The sequence below is a fragment of the Myotis brandtii genome, unplaced genomic scaffold (assembly GCF_000412655.1).
Source record: "Myotis brandtii unplaced genomic scaffold, ASM41265v1 scaffold898, whole genome shotgun sequence".
NCBI classification, from domain to species: Eukaryota; Metazoa; Chordata; class Mammalia; order Chiroptera; family Vespertilionidae; genus Myotis; species Myotis brandtii.
Genome location: NW_005371683.1, coordinates 650,141 through 670,470, shown reverse-complemented (window position 1 = coordinate 670,470; position 20,330 = coordinate 650,141). Strand labels below are relative to the sequence as shown.

General features: G+C 49.8%; 1 protein-coding gene across 1 annotated transcript; it reads left to right on the top strand.

The window, feature by feature from the left end:
* Nucleotides 1-7,037: 7,037 nt before the first annotated feature.
* On the top strand, nucleotides 7,038-19,818 carry LOC102245701 (MAP kinase-activated protein kinase 2). Its single transcript, XM_005885226.2, has 11 exons — nucleotides 7,038-7,093; nucleotides 7,455-7,564; nucleotides 15,709-15,848; nucleotides 15,982-16,046; nucleotides 16,258-16,337; nucleotides 16,785-16,911; nucleotides 17,508-17,583; nucleotides 17,974-18,098; nucleotides 18,292-18,377; nucleotides 18,496-18,576; nucleotides 19,333-19,818. Exons 3-11 carry the CDS (start codon nucleotides 15,709-15,711, stop codon nucleotides 19,474-19,476), a joined length of 924 nt encoding a protein of 307 aa, XP_005885288.1. The 5' UTR covers nucleotides 7,038-7,093; nucleotides 7,455-7,564; the 3' UTR covers nucleotides 19,477-19,818.
* Nucleotides 19,819-20,330: the final 512 nt, after the last annotated feature.

Below are 20,330 nucleotides of genomic sequence, written 5' to 3'. Positions count from 1 at the left end.
CTTCTTCCCCCTCCCCTCCTCCCGTGACCTCCCAGCCACCTCTCTTTTCCTTGTGCTCCCTACTGGTTGTTACTCCTCTCGTACTTCCCCCTCTTTATTATAAAACACGTCAGATATGCAGCAAACTTGAAAGCCTTGTGTGGTGAACACTCATATACCAACCACCCAGATTCTGCCATGAACATTTTACTCACCTTGCTTTGTTACATCTTGCTCCATCTTTCCATCTCCCTATTCAGCTATCTGCATATCTCATTTTTTGGGGTGTAAGTTGCAGACATCAGTACACTTCACCCTAAACATTTCATGGTGCATAGATTTTAATTAGAATTCAATATTTGTTCATGCATTTTTGTGTGTGTGCTAAGATTTATATAAAGTGAAATGCTCAAGTTTTAAGTGTATCATTTTATGAGTTCTGATAAATGCTTCCATCTGTGCAACCCAAACCTCTGCCAAGATATAGAATATACATTTTTATTACCCTCGTAAGCTCCGCCATGCTCCTTCCCAGGCAATCACAGTTCCGGTGTTTTTGCACCATTAGTTTGACCTGTTCTGGAATGTCATATAATGGATCAATCAGTATTATCTCTTCCATGTAAGGGCCATCCACATGGTTCCCTGTATAAGTCGTTTGCTTCTTTTTATACTGAGTAGTATTCTGTTGTTGGATGTGATATAACTTGCTTGTCCATTTTCCTCTTGATGGACAGTTGGAGTATTTCCAGCTTTCAGCTATGACGAATAAAGCTCCTATGAACATTCTTGCACAAGTCTTTGTGGACATAATTTTTTATTTCTCTTGGGTCAATACCTAGAAGTGGGATTGGTGGGTCAAAGGAGACTGTTACTTCTTGTTCCCGACTCTCTGCCCTGCTACCCTCTCAAATTCTGGACCCAAGATGGTGTTAGAAAGTGCCTACTTTCTAGACCAGTGGTCGGCAAACTCATTAGTCAACAGAGCCAAACATCAACAGTACAACGATTGAAATTTCTTTTGAGAGCCCAATTTTTTAAACTTAAGCTATATAGGTAGGTACATTGTTATTAACTTAATTAGGGTACTCCTAAGCTGGCCTTTGCTAAAAACGTCCTCAATCTGATTGAGGTACGTTCGCTGAGGTTGACCCCTTCCAACTCTCCCATCCCCCCTCGTCTTGTATACTTGTTTCAGATAGACGAGTGTGGATGGGAGAGTTGGAAGGGGTCGACAGGTACCTCGGTACCTCAAAACAATGTTCCTCCCCCGCGCTGCATATCCCGGGGCTCACCTGCGCCGTGTCTCCCGTCGACCGACACCCAAGGGGTCGACCTCAGCGAAGGTACCTCAAAACAATGTTCCTCCCCCGCGCTGCGTATCCCGGGGCCCACCTGCGCCGCGTCTCCCGTCGACTGACCGACCGACACCCCCCACTTCTTCTAACGCCACTTCTTCAAAATAGACTCACCCAGGCCGAAAACCCACTTCTGCACATGGACCACGAAGTTTCAATTGCACTGTACGTGCGCGCCCACACGTGGTATTTTGTGGAAGAGCCACACTCAAGGGGCCAAAGAACCGCATGTGGCTCGAGAGCTGCAGTTTGCCGACCACTGACCTAGACTATTCTCTTACTCAGTGTAGGAGTTCTTGGCGAGCCCACCTGACAGCCTCTGCTGGAATGTTCCTAGGAGTAGAGAGCTCTCCCTTCCAGGTCCCTGCTCTTGGGGTCAGCTCCTTGTCATCTGTACCATGGGGAACCAGGTAGGACAAGTCTAAGTTAGCTCTCTTCTCTCTGACAGTCCCGTAGAATTTCAGGACTGTTATTACATCTCGGGCCGGAATTACTCCTTCAGGGTTTCTCTTCTTCAAGCTAATTGTCCCAGTTTATCGAACCCTTCCTCGTGTGACATGATGCTCAGACCTCCTGCATCCTGGTCACGATCCTTTGGAATTTTTCAGACGTGTTGCCAGGAAGTGAGCACTGGATTCTAGATGTGGTCTGAGAGCGTGGTTGGGTCTGGACTCCTGTCTTGATCCAGGTACTTGGTCTGTCAGGGAGTTGAAGGTGATGTGAACTTTTTGGCAGCCATATCCTGGCGTTAGTGAGTTAACGTTTGTAAAAAAAATACCACAAGTCTGAGGTGGTATTAAGATACTTATTCAGCTTGAAGTCATCTAGACCCTCTAATATTAATGGCATTTATTGCATTAATTAATAAATAATAGCAATATTATTTACTTATACTTGCCATATAGACAGGAAAGTGTGCAGTTGTGCTGCCTCCTTGTCTCCCAGTGGTAAACTCGTGTGACATTTTATAAAATTAGATAATCAGAAGAGGGACTTGGCCAAAAGGATGAAGTGTCAGCCAAGAAATGGAAAGTGGTAATGCTGGAAGTGAAATTTGAACTGAGCATAAATGGAATTATAGAACAAATAACTGGTTGTAGGAATGTTGACATTGCCACCGTTCAAGACTATATATGCAGCCCTGGCCAGTGTGGCTTCGTTGGTTAAGCATCTTCTATGTACTGAAAGGTCACTGGTTTGATTTCCGGTCAGGGCACATACTCAGGTTTTGGACTCGATCCCCAGTCAGGGTATGTGCAGGAGGCAGCTGATCGATGTCTGTCTGTCTGTCTGTCTGTCTCTCCCCCTTCCCCCTCTCTCCCTCCCCCTCTCTCTAAAATCAATAATAATAAAAAATATTAAAAAAAGAGAAAGACTACGTATGCAGCCAGAGGAACTCAGTGAAGGCAAACTCATTGACTTGAGTGGTTGTGACGGGAAAGATGAAGTAATCCCAGAGGAAGTGACACTGGGAACAAACTTCATGTTGAGGACACTCTTGGAGGTTATTTTGCAACATTGAAAGTGCAAAGGAGGAAACGTTGGAAACTGATCCAAACTGAGAAAGGAGTGTGACGGTCTGCAGACACAGAAATGATGCTCCATCTGCATCGCAGGTGGCAAGGCAAGCGCTCTTCACACTGGATAACGTTTTTACAAAGAAACAAAACTCATTCTCAGTGTCTCTAATATTTTTTTATCACAGTGTACTAGATAAATATTAGTTTTACTATTTTTTCATTTCTCTTCATTTATAACTGACAGTAAGAGAGTTTTTAATGTTTTGGCAATAATTTTTCAAGGTCATGGAACAATGTTATTTTTCCTTATTGATGATTAGATCGCCAGGGCAATAAAAACATTAAAAAAAAAGAATATAGTTTTTTGGAGAAATTTTGATCTCAGTATATATAGATCTACCTCATTCTTTTTTATAATTGCATATTATTTTATGCACCATTATGGATATACCATAATTTACTCAACCCTTTTCTAGTAATGGATATTTAGTTTATCTCCACTTTTCCCCCCATTTGAAAGACTGCTGTAGTGAATCTCTCTGACAGATACTATCATTAGCTCCATTTAATGTATGAAGACAGTGACGAGAAAGTGAAATACCTGCCTAAGGTCAGGCAGTTACTAAGCTCAGAGCTGGCATTTGAACTTGAGATGGTCTAATTCCAGGCCCTTGCTTTTAACCACAATGATTTACAGCTCATCTTTTCTTAGAAGTATCTTTTAACAACAAAACAACAGCAGCGAAAAATAGTAGTAGAGTTTATTGAGCTAGGCACAATTCTAATGGCAAATCCATTATTATTATTATTAGCTAAACAGCAACCCTGTGAAGTAGGTACTGTTATCTCTGTGTTATCTTGGAGGAAACAGGAGGTTTAAGAAGGTTAAGGCACTTCAGGTTCCCACGGTGAGCTCATTGGAGGAACTGCGACTCAAGAGGCAGCTGGCTGCAGGACCTTTGCTCTCACTCACCCTCTCTGTGACCTGGATCTGACTTGAGAAAGGTCTTTCATCACAAGCTGTTGTAGATTATCTTTTTGAACCTAACATATGACCTTGTTTTGGGTTAGTTATAGCCCACATTTTTACTCGCTGGAGTGTGTTTTTTTGGTCACTTGCAAGTTTGATTAGCTTGCTGTCCACTCTGCCTTCAACCAACTTGTTGCTTAACTATTAGGCAAAGCCAAGGATGGCATTTCTTGGTTTGTCACTGGAGGTTTTCTCTGGGTTTAGCCAACAAGCAAATATTGAGTATGTCCTGATGCCATGTTCGGGCCTGGGATTGGGAATCAAAAAGTGAGTAAGACAGTTCCAGCCTCCCAGGGGCACAGTCTGTCCAGCAGGGGAGGAACAGTCTTGTAAATATACTCGTGAGTGCCAGAGTAGGAGTTTTACAAGAGTCCTGTGCGAGGCGAGAGGACAGAGGGGCTGACTGCCTGCAAGTCACTGTCAGGGAGGCTTCACAGAGGAGCTGACAGTGCACTGGTTCTTGAAGGATGCAAAGACTTGGCTTGTTTGAGGACCCCGAAGTCCAGTGTAGCTTAAGTAGGGGGGTGTGTTGGGAGGTGAAGGCACAGATATTATGGATGGGAGCTGAGGAAGACCACATGAAGGAATTTGGGTTTTATCCTGTTAGCCAATGGACATGTTTAAGGAAGAAAATGTCCTACTCAGATTTTCCTTTTGGTAGTTGACCCGGGATGTGTTGGAACAGATTACGTACCATCTAGAAATCAGTTAGAAAACGCGCAAGAGCAAAGGGAACCAAGCAAGTGGCAGAAAAGGGGAGATGGGTGAGGGAGATCTTTCCAAGATTGCTTCAGCGGGTGTGGGAGGGAGAGAGGCTGAGGATGAATGATTCAAGATTTATATCTGACAGCCTGGCTAGATGGTGATGTCATTGTCATTGACCGAGACTGGGGAGCAAGTGAGAGGGAGCAGTGAGTTCACTTTGGTGCATGTTCAGCCTGTCCTAGATCCATTAAGAAACACATTGTTATTGGTCATTTATAACAATTGCAAGTATTATCGAAATGCTTTGTCATCACACCCCCTTTTTCTTTGTCATCCCAAAGGTCTGGCAGGAGTTATTTACTTTTATAGACGTCAAAGCCCCAATGGATCCGACCCTTGGCCTACAACTTAGTAAACCTACTAAAAATGGTAGTCGGACTAGTTTGCATGGCTTCGCAGGGAACCCAGGCTAGGTCATGATGGTCCAGTTGGTGATGGTCCAATTCATGATCTGTTCCAGAGCTTCGCCAGAGGCAGATGTGAAGTTGAGCAGTCCTTCTTATCAGCAATTCTTTTTACATATTGTTCCTGTTTCCTTGACTAAGCCGTGACCTCCTGGAATGCTCAAGTGTTTAGTCTGGTGCCTGGAGCACAGTGAATGCTGAGGAAACATACTGCCCAAAAGCAGGGCATTGCCCATCTCAGAACCAACCGTGGTTCTGGAACCTCCTGCAGATTCTTTCTGTGATTCTTCTAAGATTGGCCTCTTTTAACTCAGTCGTCCTCAGGTGATTATAAGTTGGTCTCGCTTGGATTTGAGGTTTCCCTTGAATGTGTGTGTACATGTGGAGCCTGTTCCAGTCTGAAGAGCCTTCTCCTTCATCGTTAAAAAGAATGGAACATATTGGAGGTGAACATTCCCCCAAATCTGTCTCTGTGAGGGGCCCACTTCCTCCTTGGTTCTTTCAGCTTTGCATATAGGTTTAAGGCACTCTTCCTGTAGTTCTTGCATGTTTACAAGCTCTGCTCATTCTGTTTCATGAGCCACTCTCTTGGGTCTGTCCTGGCTACAGGCAGTTTGCTCATGTCTTTGGATGCATCCCTTAATCTCGGAGCTCATCAGAGCTGCCCGTGCTGTGGCCTTGCCATCTGGGGTGTCTGCTTCTGGTTTCTTGTCTTTCTTTCTTTCTTTTTCTGCTTCTGGTTTCTTTTTCGGGATTATGTGCTTTAGATGATCATAGTCCACGTGTTAAAGATCAGGGCATATTTCAAAATGCAGTCCCTTTTGGGATTTCCCTGTTCATCTGTTCCTTTGTGTCAACATCTGGAAGTCTAGGCTAACCAATTGTTTTTGTCCCCAGGTTTTTTCTTCCCTCCTTCCAACTCTAATATAACAAGGTTACTTCCTATTGTGGTATTCTTATTATTGTTTTTGTGAACTAAAGTTATTTTATTTTTGTGGGTTTTTTGTTGTTGGTTTTTTTTTTTTTTTTTTTTTTTTTTCTTTGGCTTATTCAGCAAAACTGCCCACAGTAGAGGCCAGCGCACCATGAAAGTTTTTTTGTTTTTTTTTTTTTTTTTTTTTTTTTTTTCACAGTTGACTAGACTTTGCTCCCTGGTCAGAATTGGGTTTAGGGTTGTAGTTCCCTTCCTTGCATCGTTGGCTGTGTGAGAGATAAACTCTTAGTAAAGCAAGGCAAGAATTTATCCGGTGTCCTGCTCTTAGCAAGACATCTCTTTCTCAGATGTCCTTGTGTCCACGCTAGGCAGCTCTGTCTTATGTCTGGGCCTTTTTTGCTAACTGTGTTGGAAAGATTGGTTTATATCTTTTGCCTGACCATGTATTATTCTTCCATATGTTACCACTTATGGTTCTTTTTCCTTCTGTCCTCACTCGGCTAGCCTTCACTCTTAGGTGAGTGGAACTGTGGAATTATTTTCAGGGGTGGTGGGTATGCATATGTGAGTGTGTGTCTGTGTGTGCGTGTATATACCGCCCTCTTGATTTATACAACCCTTCTCTTCTTCCACTTTCTCACCTCCCATTAGATCTCTTGATTAGGTATACCAGTATTTGTCAGGAATCTTATTCCTTAAGTTGGGGTGATGAAGATGAGATGGCATTTGTCATTCCCAATTAAAAATTTAAATTTGCTTTTAGCGGTTGTACGGGGTCAAATTGATGGAGGCTGCGTAGGCCAGAGCGATGTTCCTGACCCCCTTCCGACTTAATTTCTCTTGGTAGTTTCTCCATCTCTGGATTTTCAAAAGTCATACCTAGATACTACAAAGAATGTGGCATTTTTCTTCCTGCCACTCAGGTTTTAGCATAAAACCAATTGGAGAGTTGAGTGTGCTTCCTTCTTCCCCCATCTTCCCTGTGTCCTAGGGAGCCATGCCTCGGATGCTGTTGCAGGCCTCACCCGTAACTTTGTTCTGAGGTGCAGTCTGCCCTTTTCGTCTTCTGCACCGAGCTCTGTGCTGGGCTGACAGATTCACAGGTAACTGGGGAGAGGCCAGTGGACACAGCAGGCAGGGGAGACATTTAGGAGCATGGGACAGGGCAACAGTAAACTGATGTTAGCAGCTCAGGGTTTGGCAAAGCCTCCTTTGTAATGAAAACAAAAGAAAAGAACTGGGAGGTTAGAGGCTGAACTGGGTATGAGTCTGACCTGTCACTTTCCAGCAGGGGGCCTTGGGCAGGTAACTTCACTGGGCTTGGTGGTCACACCTGTAAGTGGAGCCAGCAGTCGACTGTTTCAGAGTCCTTAGGAGGCTGGCATATCGCTTATTTTCTATATATAAAGTGCACCTGACACATGCGGTGCAGAATACATGGAAATTCCTCTTTCTCTTTCGAAGTCATAATCATCTGCGAGAAGAAGCAGAACTATCTGTGCGCTCCAGTCTTTCAGTTTCCCACCCCAGACTCGGGAGAGCCCGCGCCCGCTGTGTTCGGTGCTCACGGCCATGTAAGTCAGGAGTGGTGGTTTGGACCTTCGGCCAGCTTTTCATCATATTTTGGTTGAATTCTCCAGGAGGATGGCCAGGCCTTTACATCAACTGAGTTACCCTCATACTCAGAGTTCACCAGGCCCTTCTTCCGGTGGCCAGCGTGGGATTCCCGTCCCTGCTCACCTCCTTCTCTACAGGAAGGTTGGCTTGCAGTGGGGCACATGTAACTGTGTCACTGTCAGGTCAGGGGTCAAATTGAGGCCTGAGGCAAACTGCATGTTAGAATGTAAACCCTTGACTTAATTAAAAATGCATGCAGATGGTAAATATTTAAACAATAGAAAGATATAAAATGGAAAGAAAAAGGGAAAAAAGATACAGTCTTCTCTCTAGTATCTACTGTACCCTAGTGGTTAACACTGTTAACATATTTTTGGGGGGTAAATTCCTCTGGAAAAATTTTAAGCATCCACAAGTCCATATATCTTTCCTCCCTCTGCCTTAAAAAACGAGCAAAACAACGATGACAACGAAACACCCAAATGGGATTGTATTTTATATTCTGTTTGGTATTTTATTTTTGGAAATTAAAAGAAAAACACCAAAGAGGAAATTGTCAGCTATCTTACCACCATTTATAATTAATCACTGATTAACCTTTTGGTGTCTTTCTGATTATACCTTAAAAGTCAATTACATAATGTGTATGCCGTTCCATTAAAAAAATTAGAACATTGGCGTGAAGCTAACGTGTGTCCTGTTCTCTGTCTGCTTGCCCTTCGTTAACACCCCTTCTCCCCAGGCTGGGCGGCCTCCCTCCCACAGGCCTACAGCACGCGGCGCATGCATCCCATTGGCTCCTTAGGGGCAGGTGGGTTGTTACCAGTTCCCCTTTTGCCATTAAAATCACTTAGGAACACATCTGTAGGGTGATTTCCCAGCTGGGTAGGTGCTGGGTCCAAGGTTCGAACATTTACAGTTTTGATACATATGACCAAACGCCTCTAAAAATCCACTAGTTTATTTCCCTACTGATAATATGAGAGAGTGCCTTTTCCTTCCCAAATCTTTGCATAAACTCGGGAGTTTTATTTTGTTATGTTTTTGGTCAAACATTTTGAAATCTTGCCATTCTGGTGAAATTGTGATCATTGTCTTTATAAACATTCTCTTGTAATGAGTTGCATCGAGTATCTTCCGTTTGGCCATCTGTGTTTCTTTGTCTTTGGAATAAGAATTCTTTGCTCATTTTTATTTTGGATCCTTAATCTTTTGCAATTGATTTGCAGGAGTTAAGTTAGCCTCTTACCCATCATGTGTTGCAAACATTTAAAAAGTATTATCATTGACAGTGTGAGTTTTAAGGCTCTGGCCTGTTCATTGAACCTTGGTCCTGTGTGGCCGCCCCGGGAAGTCCTGGAGATTGCGGGCGGGAACCCCAGGAAAGGCTTGCTCCTCTTCTGGGCAGCGTGGCGTGGCTGTTTAAGGCTTTTGGAACTGGATTTCCGGTTGTGAGGTTTAGCTTTGTTTTGGGTGTGGACTCCCCCCTGCCCCCATCACATGAATGAAAGTCAGTAGCAAGTAGAGGCTTTTACCTTCCAACCAAGTGTTTGGGGATATGTGCAATATGAGGGACCCCAATGGTGTACTTCTGTGTATCTTTTATTATGGTGACCTTCTGAGGTTAAACAAATCTGTGAGATGTATGTTTAGACCAGTTTCTAGGGGAGGACCATCCGTTGCTCCTCACTGAGCTTTGCAAGGTTCCGGAATGGGGCACACTCCCACCCCCAGTAGGTGTGGAGGGAAATCGTCATTTCAACCAAGACGTAGCTGTTTGTCATCCCCTGTGTGCCTGAGCTGGGCTGGATGAAAAGGGACCTGCGGCACGCTCCCAGTCTTCGGGCAGCTCTAATTTGGGGAATGAGACTCCCCACCACCAGTGCTGACTTGGTGGCAGCTCCCTATTTTCTTTGCAGCACAAAGCACGATGTGCAATTTAAAAAAGACACACAAAACACACCCACTGGTTTATTGTGTACCCCGCGCACTAAAGTGTCAGTCCCATGAGGGCACAGGCCTTCCTGTCGTGTTCTCCGTTACATCCCAGCACCTCCCACACCAGCGTGTGGCACATCCTGCATGCCCCAGGTTTTGCTGAGGAATGGCATTCTGGGAAGGTGAGATCGAGTACTGTGTGTGCTGTGTCTCCTCCCCATGTCCCTCCCTGGCTCCAGGTCCAGGGATGGAGGCAGAGGTGATAAGCGATGTAAGGACATTGTGTCCTGGTCCTGCGGCCTCGTGAGCTCACACCTCCCTTTCCACTAGTACAGGGCTGTGGGGGACCCAGCTTCCCGGGTGTAGGCGGAAAGATCTTTGAGACTGAACAGCTGCACTCAGTTCTCCTTACCACCTTCCCAGGTCCTGAGCTGCTTTCTTGCTCAGGACTCCGAGATTCTAGGTCCATAGACTTGGTGAGGCCGAGTAGCGTGGCAGAGCTGCCTGGAAGCCTGAGCTGCTCCCTGGCCATATAGGGGTGTGGATGACAGCCTCTGATTAAAATTTGGAGAGCTAAGCTTCTTTGCCTCTTTAAAAAGTACATGTACTAATTATAAATCACCATTAAATAAAGATATAATTACCATCAACATGTTACAGAGTATGAATGCTCTTCCTGTTATAGATATACACACATACTATGTATATCTATGTGCATATATATGCACAGATATAAAGAAATATACAGTGAGGACTGTACCGTACATAAGGCTTTGTAACTTGCTCTTCCACATACTATCAGATACTTTTTGATAAATAAATTTAAGGAAATTATAGATTGGAACTTGTGCTGCAAAAGAAAAAAATAGACAATGACAACGATGGTGACTGAGAAGCTAATAGAGACTTAGGAATCCATTTCTAGTAAATATTATTCTGAAGCCTCATCTGAAAGATTATAGATTGATAGATAAATCTCTTGCTATTGCTGGGCACAGAACTTGTTAGCCGTTTCTAGATGAGGCAAACAACTATTGGGATACACACACACACACACACACACACACACACACACACACACATCCTTAAAGCTCCATTAGTACCTTTAGTACCTGAGGATAAAATTCTAACAGTAATTTCAAGCTCCAGGGTTTGCACTTTAAGGCATATGTCCATTTCAGCCCCCACTTTCGGCTGTTGTACCACAGCCTTGGACAGATCTGTGCCCTTTGCCTTGCCATGGGTGGTGGGCAGGAGGCTCTGGGAGCAGTGAGAATGGAGTTCATATTCCAGCCCTGCCACGGACTACTGGCTGAAAGGCCTTGAACTAATCGCTTAGTGCCTCTGAGCCTGAGTTTTGCTATTTATAAAATAGGATGCTTCCTCTTGGGGTGGGGGTGAGCATGGCTGTGAGGGTTCCCCATTCCAACCACAGACACCCCAGTAACACAGAGCACTCCTGGGAGCAGGCCCCCTGCTCCTCTGTCTCTGAGGCTGCTAATGTCCGGCTGCTCTGTGCTGAGGTTGCGCCATCGCCCGTGCAGCAAGCCTTCTTCTCAAGTCCTCCTTTCTCCGACCTGGAGAAGCATCCAGGTCAGCCTCAGCCCTCTCCATGTGGGGCAGGTTGGGGGGTGGCGCCTGCTAACCTGCTGGGAGTGCAGAGGCTGTCTTGTACAAGGAGCACTGCACACCCACAACACAGCGCCTGATCGACTTTTGCATCACTCTTGGCACCGGGTCAGTCTTGGGAAGGGATGGCTTCCTCCCTCATTACATTGCAGTCCGCCCCAGCTGTCCAGTTTAGGTGGTGTAGGGAGGGAGCAGGAGAGCTCAGGGCTAGGATGCCAAAGCCTGCTTCCCTCCCTGTGTTCTGGGTCCCCCGCTCTGCCCAGTGCTAACACCCTAAATGAGGTGGGCAGGAGTGGGATTGCAACTCCCCACCCCCAAGGGGACTCTAATAGTGGGGGAGGTGGGGTGGGGGGGGGAGGGGGCAGAATAACCATCACAAACCCTAGTGCAGTGCTTACCATGTTCCAGGAACCATTCTTGGTCACTCACATAACACGTGTGTGTTCATTGGTTTAATGTGGACAGGTAGTTACTGTCCTGTTGAACAGATAGGAAACTGAGGCACAAAGGGATGAAGTGGTGGTGGAGCTTGTGCAGGGGATGCTCCCGTGGAGCCTGGCTTCTTCCTCCCGTCCTCATGTCTGCCTCGCTGGTGAGCAGGCCTCAGGCCCGGCCTGTTGCTTCCCTTTGCCCTGGCTCTGCTCGGCTTGGGATGCTGACCACGCTCCAGTCTTCCCGTGTGGACGCTTACGGGGAAATTGGTGGGGAGATAAGTGGGACCGTCCTGCCTCCCTCCAGGTTCTGGCAAAGACAGAAAGGCGGGGAACCATATTTTGGGAGAGGTCCCATATCTCCGTTATTGCCACCCTCACCCTAGAGGTCCCCCCAGGTAATGGACCCTGTGGCCTGCTCCCTGGCCCTGCCACACTGGTAGGCGGGCTTGCAGCCGGGCCCATGAAGCACAAGGCAGCAATCTCGCCTGCAGTGCAAGAGAATCTCAGACGCAAATGTGCAGGGAGGAGGGAAGTCACAGTATCTGTTCCAGGTTTAGCATGCGCTTAAAATACTTCACAGGCTTCCAGGCATTCCTTGCCTATGAGCCTGTATGGCTTTTTACTGGGAAGACACTTTCTCCCTTCAGATTCAGGCCCGCAGGGCTGTAGGGGCTGTGTCCTTGTTCACACCCAGGGGTGGAATCTTCCCCACGTCCCCTCTTGGCTTCTGGTTGAACCTGCCACCGCATCTCTGCTGGTTGCCCTGTTAGCACCTCGGGAATCCTGTTTTCTCTCCTTGTCCCTTCTCTCTGGCTGAGCTCAGGCGCCTCCCCACTGTTCTTTACTTAGCCCTGTACTCCAGATTAGCACATTCTTGATTTCCTCTCTCCAGGCGCTCTGCACGCCACAGCTGTCCACCAAGCCTCTTTGGCTCTTCCCGGCTCTGCCCTGACGTCAGCCAGCCTGCCCTCCTGACTGAGCTGAAGGTCTTGCTTTCATTGCTTGCGTTGGTTTTCATATCCATTCAGGGACTTCCGATAAGCATGCGCCTGGATGTCAGTTACCAGTCTTCATGGGAAAATTTGATTATGTTTCTCTTAGAATTGAAAAGTGTTACCCTTTCCACCACGTACTTATTTTGTTAAATTGAATCCAGTTTGACAGATGAGGACACCCTTTTCAGAAACGTAGTTGGCTTCCCTGACACAAGCTGGGACGTGCAGATCTGGGACACCCATTGTGTGTGATTCCAAGGCCAAGTGTGTTATATACTAGGTCCATCAGCTCCTCTGCAGCTGGAGAAATGTGTGTGAGCCTGGAGATGGAATGTGCCTGGTGCCACATATGCTAACGTGTCTAAGGCAGAAGGAAAGGAACTTGGAGTGTGTGCTCTGATTTCAGGAGGGGCTGGGGGGCGTGCTCTTGGGTTTGGCCTTGTTGCTTCTTCACTTAGCACAGCTCTGGTTGGTTAGAGCTTGGAGCTGGTTCCCAGGGGGTGGTCACCAGGCAACAGACAGAAACCCAGCCTACAGTCCTGCTGATGACTTGGGCTGGCTAACCCACGTGCTCCAGCCTCGGCACAGATGTGATGGAGAGGCCCCTGTGCGGTGGCAGCTATGCTGTGGGCTCAGGGATGAGTGCGCGATAACAAAACACTCTCAGAGGCAGTATTGCATTAGTTGCTTACAGTGGCTCTAGGAGGGAGGAGGTCAGGTGGGGATTAGCTCCCCTAACTTACAGCTGCGAAACAGACATAGAAAGGTAAGGAACTCTGCAAGGCTATGATGCAACCAGAAATTGATCCATGACCTCATATTGCCTCTGAGTAATTTGACAACTTTGTTTCTTCTTCTTTGAGCCTTAACTCCTATGTGCCTGTAGGGGGCGATAGAGGTCTTTCCCGGTTGGCTGCTCTGAAAACAATTGCTCCTGAATCCTTTGAACTTTTCAGTCTTACAGCACATTATCTCAGTGGGTTTTAAGTATTTTCTGTCCACCTTCCTAGTGCGTCCCCCACCCCCAGCCCGAGTTCATTCAGATCAGGAGCCTTCTATTTGGTCTTGACATCCATCCAGCACAATGTGCAGCCCATAGTAGGAGCTCACTGAATGCTTGTGGAATTGCTACATGCACATAAAGTCAGCCAGTGCCGCCTCCTACTCCGCATAGAGCTCGGGAAAGGAAAATACACTTTTTTCCTGGTCCATCCAAATGAATGAAGTTGAGGGTGGCAGAACCCAGGGCCTGTGCAGTGTCCTCATATGGCCACTAGGTGACAGTGTGACCCCATGGGGACCTTGCCTCTTGCCTGCTCAAGACTGAACTAACTGGGCACCTGTTGCCTCTGCAGTCCGCCTGCAGTTGGCGGTCTGAGACTGACAAGTCTTGACCTCCATCTCTTCTCTAAAAGTCGCGTAGTGTACGACAGCACAAAAGGCGTGGGCTTTGCAACCCACCAGCCCTGGATCCCAACCCTGGCTCTGCCTTTCCCCGAATCTGAGCCTGGGACCCACTGTTTCTCTGAGCCTCGGTTTCCTCACCCTGTAACATGGCGATTACTGTAAAATTAGAAAAGGCCGAGCATATCATGGACCCCAGCATAGAGGAGTGCTAGTTTATTGTTGGAAATCCCGGCGTTTGCCTTTCAGCGCCCCCTCTCATCCGCTCCATCTTGGCCGTCTGATCCTACTCACCAAGCCTCACCCACTTTCCAGCAGGTGCCTTAGCTCGCCCCCCAGCCCCGCTCCGCTCCCTCTTGGTCAGCCCTGATTCCCGCTGTTTTCCTCTGCTGTCAGCCTCCCCTTCTGCCTGTCCATTTCCTGCTTAGCCCGACTGCCTCCTCCCACCCCAGCCCTCTAAATGCCCAAAGAAGTTGGGTATGTACTGTAGCGCTAATCTTGACTTCCCACAGTTGGTCAGTCTGCGAGGGTCCTTATCTTAATTATTTTGGCATCTGCACTGTGCACTTGGCAGACATTCTGTAATGAGAATGACGACTACTGTTACTGAGCACTGCCAGGCGCTCTGCGAGGCATCGTGCAGGATTTTTTCACTTAATCCTCACAACAGGTTTATCCCCATTTATAAAGGGATGTGTCAGGATGTCCCTTACCACAAAGAAGCCATGAGGGACGTGTGGTGGTATCAGCAAGGATCCAGGCAGGTGCCACCTCTCCTGGCTGTCTTCCTCAGTGTGTTGGCTCATCCTCTTAGGCTGTTCCCCTGTGGCACGAAGGTGACTGCCTCGGTCCCAGGTGCCATATGTGGGAGAGGTGATGTGTGATCCCTGCGCTCCCTTTAAGAGGCCTCTCAGCAGATTTCCTACAAAGTTCTTGGCCGACATTGGTCTTAGGCTTATTCCCAAGCCAGTCACTAGTGAAGGGCCTGGACATAAGAAGACTGACTTGGACTAGTCAAGGTTCAGCCCCTGAGACTCATGAGAGACGCATGTGAGATCCAGGCTCCTTTAATGCCCCCGGCCACCTGGCCCATGAAAGAAGGGGGGATGTGAATGGGGCTTGGTGCTGTAAATAACTCGCTCAAGGTCGCAGACCTCATAGGAACCTGGATTCTAAATACATTGCGCTGACCCCGAGGCCACCTGTTGGTTGAATGAAGTATCACAGGTAGAAAGGACTTGCTCAGGATTTGGGGTGTGCTGGGTTTGAGGGGTCGTGGAGGTACCTTTGCTTATAAATTCTTGAGTTTCTCCATATTGGATTGGGTTTCCCCAGTCTGTCTTGCTCCCAGACCTTCTTTATCCCCGTCTTTCAGTGCCTCGCTGCTGCCTGCCTCCTACAATAGACTCTATGCCTTTAGTTGGGTAGACTGTCAAGGCCCCAAGGGGTCATTTGGGGTTTCTTTTAGAGCAGACAAGGGAGCTAAAAAGCTCCAAGTCGGCATTTAGAAGAAGGAGCTGCCAGGGAAAATGCCAAGGAGACTGGCTTGGTAGGGGGTCACTGGTAGTGGGGAGTTTATGGCGCATTGGTGGGGATGCCAGCCGGCATGTGGCAGGGCCTTGGAATAGGCCCATGTGGGGCAGCAGCCAGCTGCCCCCTCCTGAGACAGCGCAGTGATTCGGGCGGCTGTTTGCCTTGTAGATGCTGCAGGACTGCCCCAAGGCCCGGCGCGAGGTGGAGCTGCACTGGCGGGCCTCCCAGTGCCCACACATCGTGCGCATCGTGGACGTCTATGAGAACCTGTACGCGGGGAGGAAGTGCCTGCTCATCGTCATGGAGTGGTAAGCAGCCTGCGGATCTGTTCCTGGCCCCGCCTCCCACTCCCTGCCCAGGCCCCTCACGGATTTTTCGGGGGTGGGGGTGATGGAGAGTGGTGGGGTGTGTTCTCGAGATCCGACCATGGCTTTGTTTCAGCTTGGATGGTGGAGAACTCTTCAGCCGAATCCAGGACCGAGGAGACCAGGCGTTCACAGAAAGAGGTAGAAAGGGTCTGTTGCGCGACAGGCCTCGGGCAGGCAGGGCAGCGGGTGACTGAAGGGGACCTTCCGCAGTGCCTGCCCTCGGTGAGGCCTGCTGAGGCTCCCGCCTCCTCCAGCTTGCTGCCAGGGCTGCCGTCCTCCGCTGAGCCCGGGTGGCTGAGTTTGCAACCCTAATGACACACCGTGTGACTTTCTTTCCTCTCCTCCACAGAAGCTTCAGAAATCATGAAGAGCATCGGTGAGGCCATTCAGTATTTGCACTCAATCAACATTGCTCATCGGGATGTCAAGGTACCAGCTGTTCATCACCCCGCCCCCTCCCAACTCAGGTGCTGCTGAGGGCCCACGGAAGGGGTGCCAGAGTCGTCCTGCCCGCCCCCTTGCTGCCTGGTTCCTGACGGCAGGATGGGGTAGGGTGGGACAGGGTGCTATTCTCTGCTCCACAGAGCCTGCCCTCTCTGGGCAAACCCCCAAACCCAGTCGGAAGCCCTGTGGTCCTCAGGCAGCACTGCACAGCCACACCTGTGGTTTCTCTGCCCTGTGGATTCACTGCTGGTTCTGTCATTAGCCTCTTATCTCCAAGCTCCGGGAAGGCAGGGAGCTGGTCATGGCTGATGGTGTGCAGATCACTGGGGCCCGACAGATGGCTGTGGGCGAGGAGGGAGGGAAGTCATCTTTACCCTTTTGATCTCTGATAGCCCTCATGCAGGAGTGCTGTTTCTCTGCCTCTCTCTGTAGCCCGAGAACCTCTTATACACCTCCAAAAGGCCCAACGCCATCCTGAAACTCACCGATTTTGGCTTTGCCAAGGAAACCACCAGCCACAACTCGTTGACCACTCCTTGTTATACGCCTTATTATGTGGGTAAGTCCAGGGGGGCCAGGCTCGTCCTTCCCTTGAGCTTCTGTCGAACTGTCCTCTTCCGGCCTTGGAGCCACAGGCCCCAGGAGAGGCATGTCCTCTGGCCCTGTGTGGCGCTGGTTCCGTGTGACCTGAATGGTGTAGGGCTCGTCAGAGATGTGCTGGGGTTGGGGTGTCCTAGGACACTATCTGAGGTCGCGGCAGGGTTTTGTGCACAGGGGCACTTTCCCAAGAGGAGCTGTCACCTCCATCAGATGCCCAGTGGTCTGGTGCTCAGATTTGGCTCTGGCGCCCAGCTCACTGGCACAGGATAAACTCTCAAATGTGTTTGTCAAAGTCAGTGGACATCGTGCGTCTGAAAGGCTCTTGCCAAGAATTACCTTATCTTAAGATTCTAGTCCTAAGTTCCACTGGGAGGAGGGTCTTTGCTCTCCTCCTTCAGCTCTGCGGCTGGGTTATGGCTGTTCCCCTCCCTCCCGCAGCTACAGTCCCATCATGACGGGCTGATGGGCTGGGCTGGGAGCATCATCCACAGAGAAACTGGGGTAGATCTGCGTGTCCAAGGGCCAGGCCCATCCACACTGACCTTTGGTTTGCAGCTCCAGAAGTGCTGGGCCCAGAGAAGTACGACAAGTCCTGTGATATGTGGTCCTTGGGTGTCATCATGTACATCCTGTGAGTGTGCCGGGAGGGACCCCAGGTCGGGGCGGGGCCGAGGTGGGAGGAAGCCTGCTCCTCTCTGGGTCGAGAGGAAGAGGTGAGGGTTAGCATTTCCCTTCTGGCTGGGGATTCCCTGGGAATCTCCTGCACGCCCCCCTCCCTCAGTGCTAGTGGATCTGAGAGCTAAGTGATGGTTGTACACTAGCCGGTGGGCGGGGAAATGTGTGGTTTAGGTACTTGGTATGTAGGAATCAGGGCCTTGTCCTGAATTTCTGTACCGTGCCTGAATCAACCAGTCCCTGTTTCCCCATGACCTTTACAAGAAGTCTGCTTCTCACCCTGTTCCTGGTGCAGGGCCCCTAAATAACACCAGCTCTGTCCATCTCTCTGCTTCCCTCGGCTCAGGCTGTGTGGGTACCCACCGTTCTATTCCAACCATGGCCTTGCCATCTCTCCGGGCATGAAGACGCGCATCCGAATGGGCCAGTATGAGTTTCCCAACCCAGAGTGGTCAGAAGTATCAGAGGAAGGTAAAGAGCCATATGTGTGAGTGTGTGTGTGTGTGCGCGCGTGTGCATGTGTGCGCGCGCGAGTGTGTGTGCGCATGCGCGCGAGTGTATGCGAGTGCGAGTGTGTGCGTGTGTGTGCGAGTGTGTGCGTGCGTGTGTGTGGGAAGGAGCAGGAGAGGGAGCGGGGCCTTGACTGTCTGTGTCCCTCCCACAGTGAAGATGCTCATCCGGAACCTGCTGAAAACAGAGCCCACTCAGAGAATGACCATCACGGAGTTCATGAACCACCCCTGGATCATGGTGAGCCCGGCCGGCCGGTCAGAGAGACCTGGGTCTTGGGGGACTGTCCCTGGGGGCAGGGCTTAGCCAGGACTCTGCCCAGCCCAGGTTTCACTTGGACCCTGTTCTCTCCCCTCAGCAATCAACAAAGGTCCCTCAAACCCCACTGCACACCAGCCGGGTCCTGAAGGAGGACAAGGAGCGGTGGGAGGATGTCAAGGTGAGGAACCACGGGCCGAGAGGGCGCGGGGGTGCCAGGTGGTGCTGGCCGGGGAGGATTTGGTTCTGCATTCTCTCACCCAGAGGTTTCTGTTACAACAAGAACAGCGAGTCTGAGCCACTTTCCGACCAGGTTGGGGCAGAGGAGTGTGTTCCGGCCTAAACTCGGGGGGCTGTTTCCTACAAGCTCTCTATTCCCTGGGTCTCTAAAAGGGCCTCAGAGGTACTATCTTCTCATTTTGCAGATGAGGAAACAGGCCCAGAGAGGGGAATGACCTGTTCAAGGTCACACAGCTAATGACTGGCCAGGGCAGACCAGGCCCAGGTCTCCTGACCCCTTGGCCAGTGCTCTTCCTGCGGGGCCCCTGGAGGGCTCTCAGAGAGCGGCAGCAGCGGAGGCGACTCAGTTGACCCAGCCCAGGGCTGAGGCCGCTTTTGGTCCTGGACCTACAAGCCAGCCTGCCGCTTCTGTCTCTGCTCTGGTTGCCCTCATCCTGCCTTTATTTGTTTTTTTAAATATATTTTTATTGATTTCAGAGAGGAAGGGAGAGGGGGAGAGAAACATCAATGATGAGAGGGAATCCGATCAGCTGCCTCCTGCACGCCCCCCACTGGGGATCAAGCCTCAGCACCTGCCCGGGATTTGAATTGTGACCTGGTTCGTAGGTTGATGCACAACCACTGAGCCACCCCTGCCAGGCTCACTCTACCTTTACTTATGTCTCTCACATCTCTGTTGGTGGAACCCTTCCCCCAGGAGGAGATGACCAGTGCCTTGGCCACAATGCGTGTTGACTACGAGCAGATCAAGATAAAAAAGATAGAAGATGCCTCCAACCCTCTGCTTCTGAAGAGGCGGAAGAAGGCTCGGGCCCTGGAGGCTGCGGCCCTCGCTCACTGACCGCTCAGCCCGTCCTTCTCTGCTGGAGGACAAGCAATAACTCTCGACCTGAATCTGTTTTTTAAATGAAGACACAGGCTGCCCACTGCTGCCTCCCTCCTCCTCGGCTCGCGGAGCAGGGGCCTCGTGAGAGGCTGACTCCTGCCTTTGGCTCTGGCCGCCTGGAGGGAGGGCCGGGGTCTGGAGGGCATGCAGAGGAGGGAGCAGATGCTCTTGAACCTGTGCTCAGTCTGCAGTTTTATCATGATTTGACTTAGGATTTTTATGAAACTTCTTTTATTGTCCTTTCCTCATCCCCCCTCCCCCAAACCCCTTCCTCTTGTTAAAGGGTATTTGTCGAAACTGTTGTAGGGAGTGTCCCTGTGTCGTCCCATCTGCCCCGTTTCCCCACTACAGCCTCAGCTCCCCGCTGGCCGAGGCGCCTGGCGCTCAAGGCCATGGAGGTCTGGGGCCAGGATGCCTCCACCTCCTACTGGATCCCTCGACATCACCAGTGTGCCAGACGGATAGGAGTGAGTGACTGTGTGTGTGTGTGTGTGTGTGTGTGTGTGTGTACGCGCCCGTGCATGTGTGCCTAGGACTGCGCATTTGTGGGGCCAGGGGCAGGCCGGGCTGCATAAGGAGGGCCCTGCTGTGGCTCAGGAACCTTCTCCGTCCTTGGCCTGTCCCGCCCCGCCTGTGGTGAGCCTGCCATGCTGCCTGGAAGCCTGTCCAGACTCGGAGCCCGGCCTGCGTGCCTGTCTCTGTTAACTGGTCCGGGAGGTGGAGAGGAGTGACTTAGCACTGGCCGAAATCAGGAAGACTGGACCCCCCCCCCCCCCCCCCCCCCCCCCCCCGCTCCCCCGCCTCCCCCG